The sequence below is a fragment of the Panthera onca genome, chromosome A2, assembly GCF_046562875.1.
Source record: "Panthera onca isolate mPanOnc1 chromosome A2, mPanOnc1 haplotype 2, whole genome shotgun sequence".
Classification (NCBI taxonomy): domain Eukaryota; kingdom Metazoa; phylum Chordata; class Mammalia; order Carnivora; family Felidae; genus Panthera; species Panthera onca.
Window position 1 is genome coordinate 151062737 of NC_138340.1, and position 19027 is coordinate 151081763.

At 41.9% G+C, this 19027-nt stretch overlaps 1 protein-coding gene and 1 long non-coding RNA gene across 2 annotated transcripts in view; one reads left to right on the forward strand and one right to left on the reverse strand.

Annotated features, from left to right (window-relative positions):
* Positions 1 to 19027, forward strand: part of LOC132679566 (uncharacterized) — a 190615-nt gene that overhangs the window by 166583 nt on the left and 5005 nt on the right. The window lies entirely within an intron of this gene.
* MTPN (myotrophin) overlaps positions 2717 to 19027 on the reverse strand; it is a 58473-nt gene continuing 42162 nt past the window's right edge. Inside the window, exon 4 of the mRNA XM_060633217.3 lies at positions 2717 to 5952. Within this exon, the coding sequence (XP_060489200.1) occupies positions 5866 to 5952 (87 nt within the window). The 3' untranslated portion in view covers positions 2717 to 5865. The remainder of the gene's footprint in view (positions 5953 to 19027) is intronic.

A 19027-nucleotide genomic window follows, 5' to 3' on the forward strand; every position in this document is an offset into this window, starting at 1 on the left:
GACGAGTAAATCCTAAGCATTGGCAACATGGCCAGAGGGGGCAGCTGCAGCAGATGTGCGTGAATGCTTGGAACAAGTTAGAGTTCAGGCAACGACACACAGATCCTAATACATTTTCCGACTTAGTAGTAAAACCTCAGAAAAGTGATGGTTCTTACAAAGGTTTTCGGGGCCCCTGGGTGGCTCCTTAAGTGGAGCATCTGACTTCGGCTCAGGGCATGATCTCATGGTTGGTGGGTTCGAGTCCCACATCGGGCTCTGTGCTGATAGCTGAGCCTGGGACCTGCTTCGGATTGTCTCCCTCGCTCTCTCTGCCTGCCCCTGCTTGCGTGCTTGCTCTCTCTCAAAAATAACTAAAATCTTCTTGTTGTTGGTGTTTTAATGTTTATCTAGTAGTATCGTCAAAACCACCCAGCGATCAGGAGTTGTCTATGCATGATTTTCCTTTGTGTAATAAGATGCTGTGGCCGTGAATGTTGCCAGACGTGTGACCCATCATTCTATCCAAACCGTGTAGATAAGACTATCTTCTGCTGCAGCTACTGAAAGCACAGAAGTTGCTAGGGTGGCCAGACCATCCTTTGTTTCGCTACTCTATTTATAGCTGTGCTTTAGTATAGGCCACAATGGCTCAGTGACCTGCATTTGATCCCACGGTCAGCATTTCCTCGATGAATCATGATCACTGTAAGATTTGTCTTAATTTCATTGATTTGGGTTTGAGGTTACCAGTAGCACTTATAAGGCTACTTGGCCAGTAGTTAGGTACAAGGACGCTTAAGTCTAGCCCCAGGGTCCTAACAGCCATCCTTCAGTCAGGAGTGACTGAAACAGAGCTTATTTCATATTTGTGTAATGGCTTGACGTTAGTAGTTCCAGAACAAATAACACTCAATGTCTACCAGGTGGCAGGTGCTGTGAAAGCTGCTGATCACTTTTATTCTCAATCGTTAATTCTGTTTCAATGAAATAAGAGCCTTGAAGGAAAATACCCTCTGGCCGATGCGTGATGATCTGGCTAGCGTCTGGGAAAGATTGTTAATGGTGAACAGACGATGGTCGGGGTGGGGGGGCTGTTCCGGAGCCAGCGAGCACCCACGGCAGAGGAGCGTCCGTGTTCACAGCACCGATGCCGGCACAGGGCACAGGGGTTGAGAAAGCGGGACTTGGCCTCCCGGTGTGGCGCTCTCCTGCTGTAGGGCTGACGGATGGAAACCAGCAGGGACACCCCTAAGTGGGGCATCCCCAGTGATCGGCAGTGTGGCGAGCCCAAGATATGGAGACTCCAGACCCATGTTCCCAAATGCCTTGCATGCCTCCTCAACCCTCTGTGGAATTGAGGGAGGAACGTGGGCAGAATTCAAGCAAGTCCGTCATGGGGACTCCGACCCTGGGGAAACCCTATCCACAGCAACTGACAGGACATCCGGTGGGGAAAAAAAATCCCTAATAATGGTCATTCTCCTCAGTGTTGTCATTGTAGCAGCCCTTGTTACATTCCTACCCCCACTACTTCTGCCCAGAGTGTAGCTTTGAAGCTCGTCTTAGCAGAACTGTGGCCACCCACGAATTTCCTATGTCTCACGTGTTGAAGGTTTCCATTTGCTTTGTCCCTAGGAAGCCACTCTGATGACCTCGCATTTATAGGCTTTTAGACAGTTTGTGGTCTTTCACCTGGAGGATTTGTTACAACATGGACGGATGGGCTCGGCCCAGACTGGCGTTTGGTAGGCCTGGGCTGGGCATTTGAATCAGGGTGAGGTGATGTCGCCAAGCCAGGGACATTTTGAGAATCACTGGTCTTGTAGAAGTGTAAACAACAACAACAAAAACCCTTGTAACTCATCTGACTCCCCGCTGGAGTCCTGTGATAGCCGATCTCTAATCACAAAAGATTTTCATAGTAACTCTAAGTGTCTCCCATTGACTAAAAATCTATACTAGATTCAAACACTTAGATGAACCCCAATTCTTAAAACGGAAGTTTCATGGATTAAAAATATCTGTGAACGCTCCCACCTACAGCCACCTGCTACCCCCCACTGAAACCTCAGTCGGCAACCTAAAGCTTCTGAAAGATAGCTTTTGCTTCACTTAGCAACCTCGTGTATTACCACTCAGACCATTTCAAAAGTAAAATACGCAGTAGTCTTAGGTTGTTGACAAGATTACTACAGAACCCAACTAGAGATAATCTTGATGGGTTTTTTGAGGTTCAAAGGGATTTAACGCTAAATCAGAACATCGTTCTGAGAAGTACTCTAAGGAAGTGCTCACGGTCAAGGAAGTTTGGCAAATGAGAACCACCGGGATATGCAGTGACTTAAGGAGCATACGAAAGATGGGCGTGATTTCCCATGACCCGGTTTTCCTTCGCACCTGGTCAGATCCTGGTGCTCTAGAGGATACTGGCTGTACCTTGCTTTTAGAAAGCCGGGAGGATTACCGAACATTTGTAAGTGAGACGGTCTGTATCAGGAGACAGAAAAACAAAACTTCCCCATGAGTAGTAACTCTACTTCAATTAAATCTTTCCTATGTCTTAGTTTCTTTCCACTTAGTTTTTTTCTAGAGGTGGGAGGCAGGGGGAAATTGAGATGACTCAAGAGTCAGAGTCAGTCACAGGACCTGTACAGTGGTAGAGGAGCCTGGCAAAGAAAGGCCCTGGTAACCGGGGCGGGGGGGGGGGGGGGTAAAAATGCTGCTGATGCATTCCTTGTAGCACAATTCAAGTTTATTCCATTTGTTCTTGCAACACAAAACTTAAACACAGTATTATTTAGCATTCGGATGTACATGGACTAGGATAATATGAGAAACCCAACTGTGTCAAAAGTATTACATTGTGGGGAAAAAACGAACTCAAATATATCAAAATGCACAAAGCACTAGTCTTCCTCCATTACTGCTTAGAAAGATATGATTGTTTCTCCATTTACAAAATAGAATCAGGACGATTTAAATTCTTAAAATTTTGCATGCAAAACACTGCAATTGCTTACGTAGGAGGGCACTCTCCCCAGCTTCTTCTATACACAATCGAGTACACAATATTGCATGAAGTAAAGAGCAGCTCAGTTGAAGTTTTAGGAAAAAAAAAAAGTCAGTACATAGAGATTTGAGGATCCATTATTGAGGGGAAAGAAATCAACGAGGAAAGGGCCTTACTTGCCTGCAGCTCGCACCCACTGTACCCAACTACCTCTCCTCTGTGCCCCACTGGCTGTGGAAGGTGAGCGACGCATAGAAGAGCTACTTGGGGATTCTCGGGTGCTGTGCACCAACTCTGGGTCTGCGGATGCAGGTTCGAAGCTGCGAGGGCGAATTTGTTAGTACACTACCGTGAACAGGCATACCACCTGTTTTTACTTGATCTAGTGCATACAAAATGACTCCATACAAAACTACAGAACATGCAAGATTTTTCTTGAGATGTTAAATATTCAGTGGAGAACAAAACTTACTTAACCTTCTACTAATGCATGTAGTACCAAAAAGCAGACATGATTTTAGCTTCCTTTACTCAAAAAATGAACATTAAGTGTTGTGAATTTCTCTGCCAAGTGGTTCAGAAATACATTATAAATAAACTAGTTAAAAAAAATGGTCAACCATCTTGGCCAGTCTATTCTATGTTTATGTTATTTCTCAAGCAATTGCTCCAAAACCATGGGGCTTCTGAAATGGCTAAGAAGAGGGAAGGCGGGGTAGCCTCTACTGCACTACAAGAAACGCAGGCTCAACTGTACAAAGAAGCACATGGTCTCCACACCTGATGACGGGAGAGAGCAGGCCAGGTTTAGGAATGATAGGACAGTGCACTCTCTGCAACAGCCAACTACCACAGGTTTGAAAGGAAAGGTGAAAATTCTAGAGGGTAAAATCCAAGCCTTTCCATAGCATTCTGCCAAGAGGTGAAAACAAAGATACCAAAACACCTTGTTGCTACCAACTGATAAAGTGCCCTCCATCTCCAATGAGGATAGGTCTGTTTCTGCTCAGTGATGTTATAAAGTACTGTTTACTGACTTTGACTCCAACGCGAATAGGCTGCGTTAAGACTGGAGAATTAGCCAAATTATCAAAGTATTTAAACCACCATTTTATTTGTGATTGTTTTCTCGGATGCAGGAGAATTACAGGGTTAGGTTAGTTGTAAGCGTAAAAGCCACAGGATTAAAAAAAAAAAAGTCCACGGGGGAAAAATACACACGCACGCATGCACGAGAGCGCACGCACACACACCCACCCCCCCCCCCCCACACACACCCATAAATCCACACCCTAACAAACCAATCAGCAATCGATCAGTAAGATTTGTTATTAGCTGGCTATTCTTGATAGTAGTTTAACCCTGTTTTAGAATGCTACATTACCTTAAAAAATCATCATGAATTCTTTGTTATCCACAATCTGAATAGAAGTCCCTAACCCAACCCCCCCTTTAAAAATTTGAGGTACATTCAATTATTGCATGATTTGGCTAAGGAAAAAACCCTAACATTTTTAGCAAGCTTTTATGGACGGCAAGTCAAAGGAATCAATACTTTAAATGCAGGATAGCAAATTTAAGGGTATATGTTTTAATTACTTGCACTGCTCATGGAATAAACTTTGGAACATGTGTCTGAATACTTCCTGCAGGTCTTAACACCCATTTTAGGGCACTGCATTTTAAGAACATGGAATACATTTTGCAGATGTCACACTTAATGTGATGAATGGTTTAGAAAACAAAAATAGATCATGTAGGTGGGTTGGCAGATGTTCAGCAGAAGCCTATCGACAACTTGGGGAAACCTGGTAACAAGCGTATTTTCGAAGGGACGGGGCTCAACTTGTCCAGATTGTAAATCTCACCCCAGTGACAGCTTTGGTGCAGTGAGCAATCAGCATCCAAGGTGGGTCTGACAGAGGATTTCCAAAGAATGTTCCTTGATTCTCCAAACATAATCGAGGCCAATCCATTCAAAGAGCAAATGAAGAAAATCCGTAGGTACTAAGACAACTGTTCTCTGTATGACACTCACAGGCTATGGCTATGACTCTATGTTTAAATCCCCTTTTACTACCAGCAGGAGTTTGAAAGTGTTTGAATGCTCTAAAAACGTCTGAATCTAGAGGAGAAAAAAAAAATATGCACACTGGAATGATTTCTCCTTTAGGCTTCCAAAATTTAAGATTTTATAAATAAAACTAGTCAGTTTTATCTAAAGACACATGACACCCATGTGAAAGGGGAGAGGAAATCCAAAGTTGAGTCATCCAGCAATTTAGGAGTGTGCCCCCTCACCTTAACTGAGCTCCCACGTAAAGCTGCAAGTCGCCGAGGGAAGATTTGGTCGCCGACCACGGGCAGCGCTCTGAACTCCGCCAGGAGGCCCCCAGGAGAGTGCGTCTTAAGGCAGAAGGCTAGAGCCGATTGCTGATCTCAGCACCCAGAGTTACGTCACAGCAGCCGCCGCTGCTCGCACAGTTAGGGCTGCACACACGGAGAGCTGGCCTTGGGATAGTCAGACCCTCGACACAACCTAATGAATAAACTAGCTAGGGAGCTGAAAAGGTCAAATGTTACTGGCGTATTTTGTCTTGGTTCTCCCTTGGGAATGAGCGGTATATTTTGTTGGAAATGGAAAAGAGACGGACTTGATCAGGAATCCGAGTAAAAGCCTGATCACGGTTTTCTCCTCTCTTCCAAAACCTGTTTTTTTCTGGTAGTCTGATTTGTTATGAATTTCTCTCTCCCCTCACCCCTCGTAAAGTATTTAGCTGAAGAAGCTGGCAGATAGAGAGTGACAGACAGACAGGCAGCAGTGTGAGGCCACAGGAGAGCCCTTCTTCCAGAGCTGTCAGCCCATCCGTCCATCACTGAAGAAGAGCTTTGATTGCCTGGTTGTCAGTGGCTTCAAAGGCAGTTAGTCCATCTGGACCTTTCACAGACTTATCAGCACCCTGAAAAGAGAGGGAAGAGCGTTAATACTAAATGAGTCCACCGTGACAGAAGAGAACTCCATTATCTGCACAGGCTAATGTTTATGTCCAGAATTAATAATCCCCAAACTAATGGAGTGCCTTCTACTGAAGAACCCCCCCCCCCCCCCCAAAGTACTTGGCTAGGTTGTAAGATTAAGTGGTAAAAATACCAAATTATTTTTTGGGCACTACGAACTGTAAGTTACAAACACAACTTGCCAAGAACAGGCAATGACTGCCTTTCATTTTATACTACCATGCACCTGTTAAGCTTTAAAAGATCATCTCTGTCTATAATATACAACAGTGGGGAGGGGAGCTGGGTGGCCCAGTCGGTGAAGCAGCTGACTTCGGTTTAAGTCATGATCTCATGGTTTCTCTGAGTTCAAGCCCCAAGTTGGGCTCTCTGAAGGCAGTGCAGACCTTGCTTTGGATCCTCTGCCCTGCCCCCTCCCCGTCCCCCCTTGCTTATTCTCTCTCTCTAACAAAAACAAAAATGGGGGAATCACTTTCGCTAAAGAAGAAAGTATTACTGTGACAAAATTGTTTTTCTTTTTTAACACTTCGTGGAGAGTGCATGAATATGGCACATTTCTAAAATTCAGAGCTTACAAACCATTTATTTTAGACACAATCCTAAAGAACACTGTGTAATATTGGTCATTATGTTTACAAAAACTGAGCAGTAAATGACTGCTATGTGGGCTATGGAAGGAGGTCCCTTCTGTACCCTAGGGAAATCCTCTCCAGCCTGCTCCAAAGCTTTACCTGGAGAGTGTGGCTCTGGAATATTTCACTTGCAACACGGCATTTCAGTTTTGAGACTGCATACACACACACACACACACACACCTTTGTGTCTGTTGTTTTAGCTGCTTTACTAGAATGAAGCTCCGTGGGAGGGTGAATCCATCTGTATTAATTACCGCTGGGTTTCCAATACCTACAAAAGTGCCAATCACCTGGGGGGTGAATTTGCTCCCAAGCCAGGTCGGAACTTTTTAAACTCCCAGAGACCCCAATATTCCACCATCCAGGGGTTCTCCTCGCTAGTTACAGCCCCAACCAGTGTTTAGTCATCAACCAGCCTCTAGCGTCTCACCTTTCTCCTCCTGCCAAATCTCCACTGTTCCTCTGTAAGACCTACAGAATTCTCTAAACTTTAATGGTCACTTAGAGACCAACTCGAGTCAAGCCCAGGGGTCTCTTCTCCCATTTATGTCTCACTGCTCTAGTCGTAGGGCCCCCTCATCATGTCGTTATACATCTTGGGTTCTATACAAGATGCCTTCCCCCTTTGCTCGGACAGCCACTCACTCATTCAACAAATATTTAGGGAATGTGTAGACACTTTGTAAGGAGCAGGAGAATCAAAGAAAACCAAGATAGTCTGGCAGTCTGACTAGTGGGAGACAGACACATGAACCACTGTGACAGCAGGGACAAGAATAAGAGTGATCTGTTAACCACAGTGGGATGTGCTAGGAGGATGTAAGGGAAAAAGGTTTCCTGGAGGAGGTAATGCTTGAGCTGAGTCTCGATGAATAAGCACAAGTTGATTAGGTAAGCCAAGAAGGAGATGGCATTCTAGGAAGTGTTAGTTAAATTGTTGTAAAGTCCTCCCCAATACGATTGTAACAGTTTCCGTTTCCTCATTTTGTAATTGAACTTAACTGCTTGGTGGAACACAGCCGAACTCCTAGTCAACTGGGAGAGAAATGTGTGAGTGAGAACTTCGATGGGGTAAGTCCTCCACAGGTTGTGCGGCAGTAATTGGGACCGCTCTGTTCAAACCGTCTCCTTTCCCAGCTGCTTTCACGATTAGCATTATAAACTATAATCGGGCACTAACAAAAAGTTAAATATTATAGAGAACATCTGTTGCGTTTTAGCAGCCAGAGTTCATTTCCCTTCTTCTGAAAACAGCATCCGGATTTCATTTTGGGGAATCCTTTGTCCCCACTGTGTAGAGTCCTGGGACTATGTAACTCAAGGTGCCATGGACTTTCCTCACCGTGGAGTGTCAAAGGTTTACCTGACACACGCAGGACTCTCACTTCTGAATTCTGAATCTCGACTGGAGATCAAAAGAGAGAATAAAAAGAGCTCACTTCTTGGGTGGCATAACCTGAAAGAGACCACTGAGGACTTCCTGCCATCTGGAGTCCTGCAGCTGCCATCTTCCCGCCCCGGTGAGCCTGGTCCTCCAGCTTTCCTGTTGGTTCTGGACTAGTCTTAAAAAATGCCTGATATCTGTTAATTTCTGCCATTTGCAACAACAAAACAAATCTAGCTGATTCACCGAAGTCACTTCCCCCCCTAATTTTAATAGACTCATCACAGAACTCAGAATATACAAAAACCCAAAAAACTCGTAAGTCTGTAAGACACTTTTTTGTTAACATTTTACTGTTTGTCTACACTTTTGTTCTAAAAATAAGCATATGCTGAAAACGTATGTCTTTTAAACATAAATGAGGAACCCTAGAAGAACTAGAGTGACTACATGTCAGACAACAGAAACTTTAAAATTAACCAGTATTATTACAAAGATGGGCATTTCATAAGATAAAAGGTTGACTATTCAAATTTCAAAAATGAAATTGAGAAAACAGTTCCATTTACAATAGCATCAAAAAGAAAAAAAAATACTTAGGAATAAATTTAACGAAGTCAAACCAGTTCTGAAAAAGATGAACCAGTTTTGTCAATGTGGATACGAAAATTAAAACATTTTTTTAGTACTTAATGCAGTTACTAAAAAACTTACATAAATTGGTGTATTTGATTTGAAGAAACTTTTTAATCATTTGGTTTTAATTCTAGTGATGATTTTCGTAGCTCTCAATAATATACTCAGGGTACTATTTGCATTATTAACTTTAGATACTACCTTCTTACTTCCTGCTACATGGGTGAGGCTTTAGCTCACCACCACCTTCTTCTCCAGACCCTCCCAATTTCCTGTATTTAAAACATCAATTTCTCTTTCTTCATAAATTTAAATGACATTTTTAACTTTTTATAACTCTTATTTTTTGAGAGTGTGCACATGTGTGTGCGTGGGGGTTGGGGGAGGAGGGGCAGAGGGAGAGACTTTCAAGCAGGCTCCACGCTCAGCATGGAGCCCCACATGGGGCTTGATCTCAAAACTATGAGATCATGACCTGAGCCAAAGTCAAGAGTCTGACTAACTAGTTGAGTCACCCAGGTGTGACCAATGACACTTATTTAAGCCTTTATTTCTTGTTCCATCAGTTCTGACAGTATCTCATCCCTCTGTAAGATTCTCTGCCTTCCCATCACTCCTTCTATCTCTTAACTTGCCAGCTTTTTTATTTTGTCAAGACGAGCTTTTATATTCTGTTCTGTAAAGTTTCTTTTTTATCCTTTATAGTCACCGTGATGTATATTACATCCCCAGGACTTCTTTATCTTTCAACCGTTAAGTTTGTATCTTATGACGACCTTCACCCATTTCGGCCACTGCCCCAAACCTCCCACTTCTGGCAACCACCGGTCTGTTCAATGCACCTATGAGCACAGTATTTTGTTTCTTTAAAGATTCCACATACACGTGACATTATATAGTATTGGTTCTCTCTCTATACTATGGTCTGACTTATTTCACTTAGCATAATGCCCTGAAGGTCCATTTATGTTGCTGCAAGTGGCAGAATTTCCTTTAATGGCTGAATAATAATATTCCTGTGTGCGTGCATGACAGATCACATTTTCTTTATCCATTTATTTCTCGATGGACACTCAGGTTGTTTCCATGTCTTGGCTACTGTCAACAATGCTGCACTGAACACAGGGGTTGTGGGTATCTTTTCAAGATGGTGATTTCACTGCCTTCAGATACATACCCAGCAGCAGAATTGCTGGATCATGCGGTAGTTCTATTTTTAATTTTTTTGAGGAACTCCCATACTCTTTTCCATAGTGGTGACACCGATTTACATTCTTACAACAGTATGCAAGGGCTCCCTTTTCTTCATATCCTTGCTAACGCTTGCTGTCTTATCTTTTCGATGACAGCCATTCTAACAGGTGAGAGGTGGTAGCTCATTGCGGCTTTGATTTGCATTTCCCTGATGACTAGTGAAGCAACTTTACATGTACCTGCTGGCATGTGTGGCATCTTTGGAAAAATGTTCAGGTCCTCTATCTGTATTTTATTCAGATTTTTTTTCTTCTATTGAGTTATGGCAATTCTGTATAATGTTTTGGATATTAACCCCTTATATATATGATCAGCAAATATTTTCTCTCTTTCCATAGGCTGCCTTTTCATTTTCTTAATTTCCTTTGCTGTATGGATGCCTTTTTGTTTGCTGCAGTCCCATGCATTTATTTTTGCTTTGTCGTCCCTGCTTTTGGTGTCAAATCCAAAAAAATCACTGCCAAAGCAAATGTCAAGGAGATTATTAACCCCTGTGTTCTCTTCCAGATGTTTTATGATTTCAGGTCTCAATCCATTTTTAGTTGGTTTTTGTGCAAGGTGTAAGATGGTTGTCCAGTTTCATTCTTCTTCATGTGGCTGTTTGGTTTTCCCAGCACCATTTATTGAAGAGACTGCCATTTCCACACTGTATATTCTCGGCTCCTGTGTTGTAAATTATTGACCATATAGGTATGGGTTTAATTCTGGGCGCTCTATTCTGTTGCACTGATCTGTGAATCTATTTTTATGCTAACACATTACTGTTTTAAATTCTATAAGCTTTATAATGTTTTGATCACGAAGTGTGAGGCCTCCAGCTTTATTCTTCTTTCTCAAGAGTGCTTTGGCTATTGGGAGTCTTTTGTCGTTCCACATATAAAGTCTGGGATTGTTTGTTCTGTATCTGTGAAAGTACCACTGGATTTTGGGGTTGCGCTGAGTAGATCACTTTGGGTATTACGTCAGTTTTAACAATGTAATTTTATTCTCTCAGACAGTCTAGTGCTAAGAGTATCAAAGTTGGTAGGATCATTCTATCCTGTAAGATCATTTAAGGATGTAGGTCCCTTTTCCCATGTTAGTGTCCTCATCATCTGGTTGAAGCTCACCTCTACATTTGTCTCCACCATAATTAATCTTTTCCTACAGACTTGTCCCTTTTTCAGTATTTTTTATGATGATAAAGACCAGCATCATCTTCTGGAAAATGTGCGGACTCCATGTAGTTCTTGCTACTTCGCATGTCATCAATCACCAAGTCTTTTTTTTTTTTTCTTCAATATATGAAATTTATCGTCAAATTGGTTTCCATACAACACCCAGTGCTCATCCCAAAAGGTGCCCTCCTCAATACCCATCACCCACCCTCCCCTCCCTCCCACCCTCCATCAGCCCTCAGTTTGTTCTCAGTTTTAAAATTTTTTTTTTTTAACGTTTATTTTTGAGACAGAGAGAGACAGAGCATGAACGGGGGAGGGTCAGAGAGAGGGAGACACAGAATCTGAAACAGGCTCCAGGCTCTGAGCTGTCAGCAGAGACCCCTACGCAGGGCTCGAACTCACGGACCACGAGATCATGACCTGAGCCGAAGTCGGCCGCCCAACCAACCGAACCACCCAGGGGCCCCTGTTCTCAGTTTTTAACAGTCTTTATGCTTTGGCTCTCTCCCACTCTAACCTCTTTTTTTTTTTTTTTTCCTTCCCCTCCCCCATGGGTTTCTGTTAAGTTTCTCAGGATCCACATAAGAGTGAAAACATATGGTATCTGTCTTTCTCTGTATGGCTTATTTCACTTAGCATCACACTCTCCAGTTCCATCCACGTTGCTACAAAGGGCCATATTTCATTCTTTCTCATTGCCACGTAGTACTCCATTGTGTATATAAACCACAATTTCTTTATCCATTCATCAGTTGATGGACATTTAGGCTCTTTCCATAAATTGACCAAGTCTTTAGAGGAGACTATTCTTAACATTTCTCATATGTCCTTGCAGCCACGACATTCAATAATTTCCTATCTTTTTTTCACTTCTTACACCATTTTAATTCAGACTCCATACATCTGTTTGGGTGATGTTCGTTAAAATCCAAGTCTGATCACACGACTACTCACCTACCAAAAAAGTCTTAATGGAATCCTCAAAGAAGAGAATGAAAATAAATAGTATGACACAAGGCATAATCTGCTCACTACTGACCTCTCTAGTCCTATTTCTTGTTAAATCCTTTATAGTGAATGCTGTAGCTGTGAGCTTTTTTTTTTTTTTTTTTTTTTAAACCTTACCCTAACGTCGCAGGGTCTCTCTGTGTCCCTGTGACTTTTCTCACATTGTTGCTTCTCTTTAGAATGGTACCCCACTTCTCTATTAGATTCCCGGACAAAAGTGTCTAAGATTCAGCTCAAGTGTCAAATGCTTTTTATAAATTACATGACAGGTGCTTTATGAATCATGGTACCTGAAGTTGTAATGGCATTCTTACTCAAAACACACTATCCCCTTGACCCCTAGGACCACACTTGACCTCTTCTGCCTTCAGATCCCTACTATGTCACATATAAATTTCTGCCACAGCAATCACAACCCTTTAATGCGCTTGTTTTAGGTCTTTCTCTCCCCCTACTAGACTAAATACGTTGAAGCAGGAACCAAGCTGGTAAGTCTTGGGATTCCCAAGGCCTTACAGAGGATCAGTAACAGGCGGTCAATAAATGTTTATTAAATTAATTGATAAAGATAGGGAATATACATACACACTAAGGGACTGGAAGAAACAAAATTATTCGTTACAAATTACTATAAGCAGATCAACAAAGTACTGCCACTGTGAACAGGTTGCTCATTAGGCATAATATATAAAATGTTTAATTATCTTCAGGTAATTTCAACACTGGAGGCCCTTCAGTTCTGACATCTGATTAGAGAATCAGGACTAGGCTCATCTGCCTATATTTAGAGCAGGATTCAGGTGACTAACGTTTCCTGAAGAAGGAAATGGTCATTATGGCCAAGTGGCCCAAATACACAGGCAGGCCGTTTACCATTCTAGGGAGTAAAAGCTTTAAGACATTACAAGTAACTTCTTGATCTTGAAAAGTCACAGGCTTAGATAATCAAGTATTACTTGATAGTAAATTGTAGAATACAGGGATTGTAAAAAAAAAAAAAAAAAAAAAAAAAAGTTAAGTCCTGCTATCTCTGTCCTTGAATAGAATAGTCTACAAGGTAGCTAGCTAAAAACATAAAAATTCAGCAACCGTGGTTGGACAGTCAACTCACTTCTGGACAGAAAGTTCATTAGAATCAAACACAAAATGAATGCCTGAATGACTATGGCATGTTTCCTTTTATCTGATATTACAGGTCTCATAAGGACTCTCAAAATTCAAAAAGGAACAAAAAAGTGCTTTGTCCTCCCCCTTTCACCACCCAAGTTGAACTTACTCAACTGGTCCATTCTCTGTGAAGACCCGAATTTCCCAGGCAGTTGGCTCTCCCTTCCCCTGTATATCTCTGGCACTTGCTGATTCTACTTCAAAGTAGATACTGGGGCTGGGCTCAGCGGGTGTCCAGTGCACCCCCTTCTTCCTGGCTTTCCTCTGCTACAGAGGGGGAAGAGAAACTGAATCCCCAGACTCCCTCAGAGCTACACAGGGCCATCTGACACCAATTCGGTCTCCCCTATGGAGGGCTTTCCTGAAAAGCAAAGAGTCCTTAGCTCTCTTCTCCTGCTCCCATCCAAAACACAGACGCAATGCCTACAGGTTCAGCAGTCCTCTTGTGACCCTAAGACAGGGAAGATGGAGGAGAAGGGAGTGTGGGACGTTGATGCCCAGCCTCGGACTGCATCCCTTCAGACATCTTGTTATGAGTCATTTTCCTGTTGAAATCACCGTGGTAGTTTTGGTTATAGCTGGACTCCATTTCTTTTAAGGCTCTTACCACAGTCTGTTAATTAGGTTAACAGACCTGTCCCCCCCAAATTAGGTGGGGCTCCATGAGGGCAGGGGTCTTGTCATATTCATCTCTGTACCCTCACCACGTAGGACGACGCCTGGGATACAGCAGATGCTCAACAAAAATTTACATGTGGGTCACAGTGCAAACGAGTATCAGTAACATCAATCGCCCTCAGCGATCACATATATTCACCACATTAAAAGGAAAAACTACCTTTTCTACCATCTTGTGTATATATGCACCAAACCTAGTCACTGTGTTAGAATACTGTGAATTCCTTATTTTGAATTAGTCAATTCATACACATTTTAGAACTGTCTCGAGATACTGCTTCTCAAGAATTATCTCATGATTTGGGGCACCTGTTCATAGTTACACTGTAGTAGGAGAAGATGCTCAGAACCTGGGAACTTTCAACTGTTTGAAAACACATTTAAACATTACCATTACTGTAGAACTTACACAATTCAATTCTGGAATCTACTAAAACAGTAACATTTAAAAAATTATTCAAATACCTACATTTACACATGTCGTATAATGTTATTTACTGGTACGGGATTTAACCGTGCATTTAATTTACATATTGATACAGGTATCACAGTAAAGAATATTGCTGGGCACCCCAAAAACCTAATACAATACTCAACACAGTGAATGTTAGGTTTCTTAAATTTTGTAGCAGTTTTGAGTTTTTAACCTAATACTACATATATATCATCTCATTTTATCCTCACAGCAGCCCTGTAAAGTAGGCACTGTTATCTTTTTAATAGAGATTTAATTTAAGCTCAGAGAGGTTAAGAAACTTGCCCGAAGTCAGTCAGCAAGTTATGGTAACTAGAGCTTTCTGACTCCACATCTCGTGTTCCGTGCCAGCTTTAGTTAAAAATGACCGAGGGCTGGGGTGCCTGCGTGGCTCACCTGGTTGAGCGTTTGGCTCTTGATTTGGGCTCAGGTCATGATCTCACGGTTTGTGGGTTTGAGCCCTGTTTGGGACTCTCTCTCCCTCTCTGCCATTCCCTCACTCTCTCTCGCTCAAAATAAATAAACTAAAAAAAAAAAAAAAAAAAAAAAAAAAAATGACCTATGGCTTTTCTCCTAAAAAGGTTAGGATGAGACCCAGATTCTACAATTTATTAACTTTAGGTATTCTCAACATTTCTGTGGCTCCTGCTACAGGGAAATGAAGAACCCTGTACAACTATAGATACAGTGTGTCATCTGTTGAACCCTTTCCAGCTAAAGAACATTTGCAGAGATGACCAATTCCTAAGTCTATTCAACAAACATTTATAAAGTTTCTGTGAGTTACCGGACATCGTTTTGATACAGTTTTACTAGAACACAGTCATGCTTATTATTATTATTTTTAACATGTTGCTTATGGCTGCTTTTGTGCTACAACCGCAGAGCTGGGTAGCTGTAACAGACACCTTATGGTCTGCAAAGCCTCAAGTATTTATTTTTGGTCCTTTGCAGAAACTGTTTGTCAACTCCTATCCTGGGGCGTTAAAGAGAACAAGAGGCTGGTTCTCTGCATATGTTCATAATCTGGAGAGGACAAAGGAAAGGATCGCGTATGCAAACATAAGTCAGCATGGTAAATACAGGCACACCTCGATTTAATGTGTTCTGCTTCAGTGTGCTTTGCAGATACAGTGTTCTTGTTTTTTAACAAAGTAAAGGCTTGTGGGAACCGTGGGTCAAGCAAGTCTATGAGTGCCACTCTTCTAACAGCGTTTGCTCATTTCCCGTCTCTGTGTCACATTTTGGTAATTCTTACAGTATGTGAAACTTTTTCATTTCTTCTGTTTTGGGGATCTGGCATCAGTGATCTTCGTTCCCACTGTAACTGTTTTGGCACACCATGCACTGTGACCCTGTGAGATGGCAAACTTATCGACAGATGACCTTACGTGTATTGACTGTTCACCGACTGGCTGTTACCCTCTCTCCCGATCCTCCGGCCTCCCTGCCCCCTGAAACACAACAGTATTGAAGTGGGCCAATCAGTCAGCCTATACTGGCCTCTAAGTGTTCAAGGGAAAGGAAGAGGTGCAGGTGGTCCCTTTAAGTGTGGTGACGGGAGATGATCAGATGCCTCGGGAGATGTAACGAACGGGGTGAACGACGCGGGCACGGTCGCACGGCGTTCGGCTACGAACGACCTTCTGAGGACAGTCAGAAGGAGGATCACCTGAATCCGGACTGTGGCTGGACGCGGGTGACTAAAACCATGAAAAGCAAAACTCTGGATGAGGCGGGCGGGGGACTACTCTACTGGCTCTGTGCTGCAGAAGAGCAAGCTCAGGATTACATGTGAAGGAACTTGCTCAAAACCACAAAGTGATTATGAGGCAGAACTGAGAACTCAACTTGGGGGTGGTGTGTGTGGCACCACGGCACCCGGTAAGTAGGTCACTGACCAGAAGTACTTCATAAGGACGCCAGGCTGAAAGATCTAAATGGTTTAAAACAACAAGCTTACAACGGGTACATTTGTGTAGGAGATTTGGGCAACAGTGTAACAACTGGTCTCTCCGTTATTTAAGTGGTGAAATTCAGAGCTGGATCAATTCTGACAATGCAGTTTCTTTTTAAAGTAATTCAGAAAGGCATCGCTGAGTTCAGTGAGGGTCACTGGTCCTGAAATGCTTTTAAAACCAAACCTGCCTAAGTTAGATGGAACAGAACTTGGGGGTTCCAAGCAATCATAAAATCCGCGCTTGAGCACATGTAAAGCTGTCTAGGTTTTTCTGGGGATGCGGCAGTGAGTAATCAGAGGGAAAAAGGGTTCTAACTGCAAGTACATATTTGTTTATGCTGAGAAGGGTGACTTCCCAATCTCTGTATCTTACACATTTAATTCTCAGTTCAAGCGGCAAAAATCGGTACCACAGACAGACCCTTGGAGGATTTGACAATGCTGGCATTTGAGGGGGGTATTCAGTTTTTATCATTAACTGGCTGCTTGATATTTAAATAGAACACAAATATGTTCAGTAAAAACATCAATGTTCTAAATTTTCGTAGACTGAGTTTTAGTATTTTTTACTCTAAGACATACTTTATGTAAAACATTAGTAGTTTGACTTCCTTTTAATAAAAGGAAAGGTAGCTGAGCAAACCTTTGTGTCTGTACCTCACTCATTTATCCTACTCAAACAGAAGCAAGTAACTTCGAGAGTGGTCTTTACACAGCTATGAGTCACTAAAATTGGTGTCGCACAATTAGCGGTTACCTATTTTGTCGTGTGGTTACAGTAGACTTGCTAAGGAGGTAACTTCTTTGACACAATGTGAAGCAGAGAAATAATGGAAAACAAAGCCAAATTTTCTTTGGATTTCCTCTCTCAGTTATAGCTTAATGTGCTAAATATCACTAATAACAAATGACAGTTTATAATAATAATTTAAGTATGCTGTAGGTTTGTAATCTAGGAATAAAACAGTAATTAGTGTTTTAAAACTTTCGCTAGGGGCGCCTGGGTGGCTCAGTCGGTTAAGCGGCCGACTTCGGCTCAGGTCATGATCTCGCGGTCCGTGAGTCCGAACCCCGTGTCGGGCTCTGTGCTGCCAGCTCAGAACCTGGAGCCTGTTTCAGATTCTGTGTCTCCTTCTCTCTGACCCTCCCCCGTTCATGCTCTGTCTCTCTCTGTCTCAAAAATAAATAAACCTTAAAAAAAAATTTTTTTAAATAAATAAAACTTTCGCTAAATTTTCAATTCACAAGATTTTCATTCTCACATGCTAGGGTACAACTTTTTCTCTTTAAAAGAATTCTTGTTCTCACAGGAAGTTGGTCATTTTTAGTAATAGCATATACTTATATTTTTCATAGTAGCATATACTTACATGAGGACAATATGAACACACCAGAGTAAATGACATAGCTTATCTGTCTACATTCTACATTGTAGCAAACTTAACATGTTTTTCTTTCTTGAATGTTTATTTTTGAGAGAGGGAGAAAGAGAGCGAGAGCAGAGGGAGAGACACACACACACACACAGAATCCGAAGCAGGCTCCAGGCTCTGAGCTGTCTGCACAGAGCCTGATGCGGGGCTTGAACTCATGAACCGTGAGATCATGACCCCAGCCAAAGTTGGATGCTTAACCAACTGAGCCATCCCGGCACCCCAAACTTAACACCTTTAACTGAGGTATAGAAGCAAACATTTAAATATTTCCCTTTCCCCCACATTGATTTATTTCGAAATGGTTTTCCTTAGGATTAGGAAACAAGGATACTTCTTAAAATCCAATTATGAACATATAAATTATAAGGCATTACATAAATTATAAGGAATTTTAGTAAGTATTAATGTAGAAATGTTGATAGATGTCAGATACTATATACCATAACAATATTATAGGAAATGTCTAACGGAGAGTTTGCTAGAGGCAAACATTTCTCTCAGAAAATTGTATCTTTAACCAAACTAGAAGTAAGATACCAATTTTATGTCTATCAAAATAAATACAGCTGTGAAAAAGAAATTAATTTTGGACTTATGAAAGTCTACTGGCTAATATTTTAATTCACGAGTATCATTTCATGTTTAACCTTTTAACTAATGTGTTCATGAAAAGATGCTATTTCTCAGGCATATGAGATTTTAATCAGGAATAAACAGTGAAAATTCCAGATCATTGTCCTGTAAGCTCTTGTTTGGCTACACTAGTTGATGATAAAACTTTTCAACAAATGAGCACTAGCAGAGTCGGAAAAAAGCATCCAGGATGACAGCTACATTCTTAACTTGCATCACTTAGGAAGGGTCATGTTCCCACTGAGGGCTAGAACCTTAACATGACGTGCACTATAAATTCCAAACTATTCATGAGCTAGAACAGCAGTCAGCAAACTGTGACCCAGATGCTGGTTTTTGTAAGTAAAGTTTTACTGGAATGCAGCCATGCTTGCTCATTTCTGTACTGTGTAGGACAGCTTTTTAGAATTACAGTTGACATACAATGTTATATTAGTTTCACGTATACAACAGGGATTGGACAACTCTATACATTATGGAATCTCAGCACAAGTGCAGCTACCATCTGTCACCATAAAACCCTAAGACGACGCTACTGACCATATTCCTGTGTGGCACCTTTCATCCCTGTGACTTACATAGTCCATAATT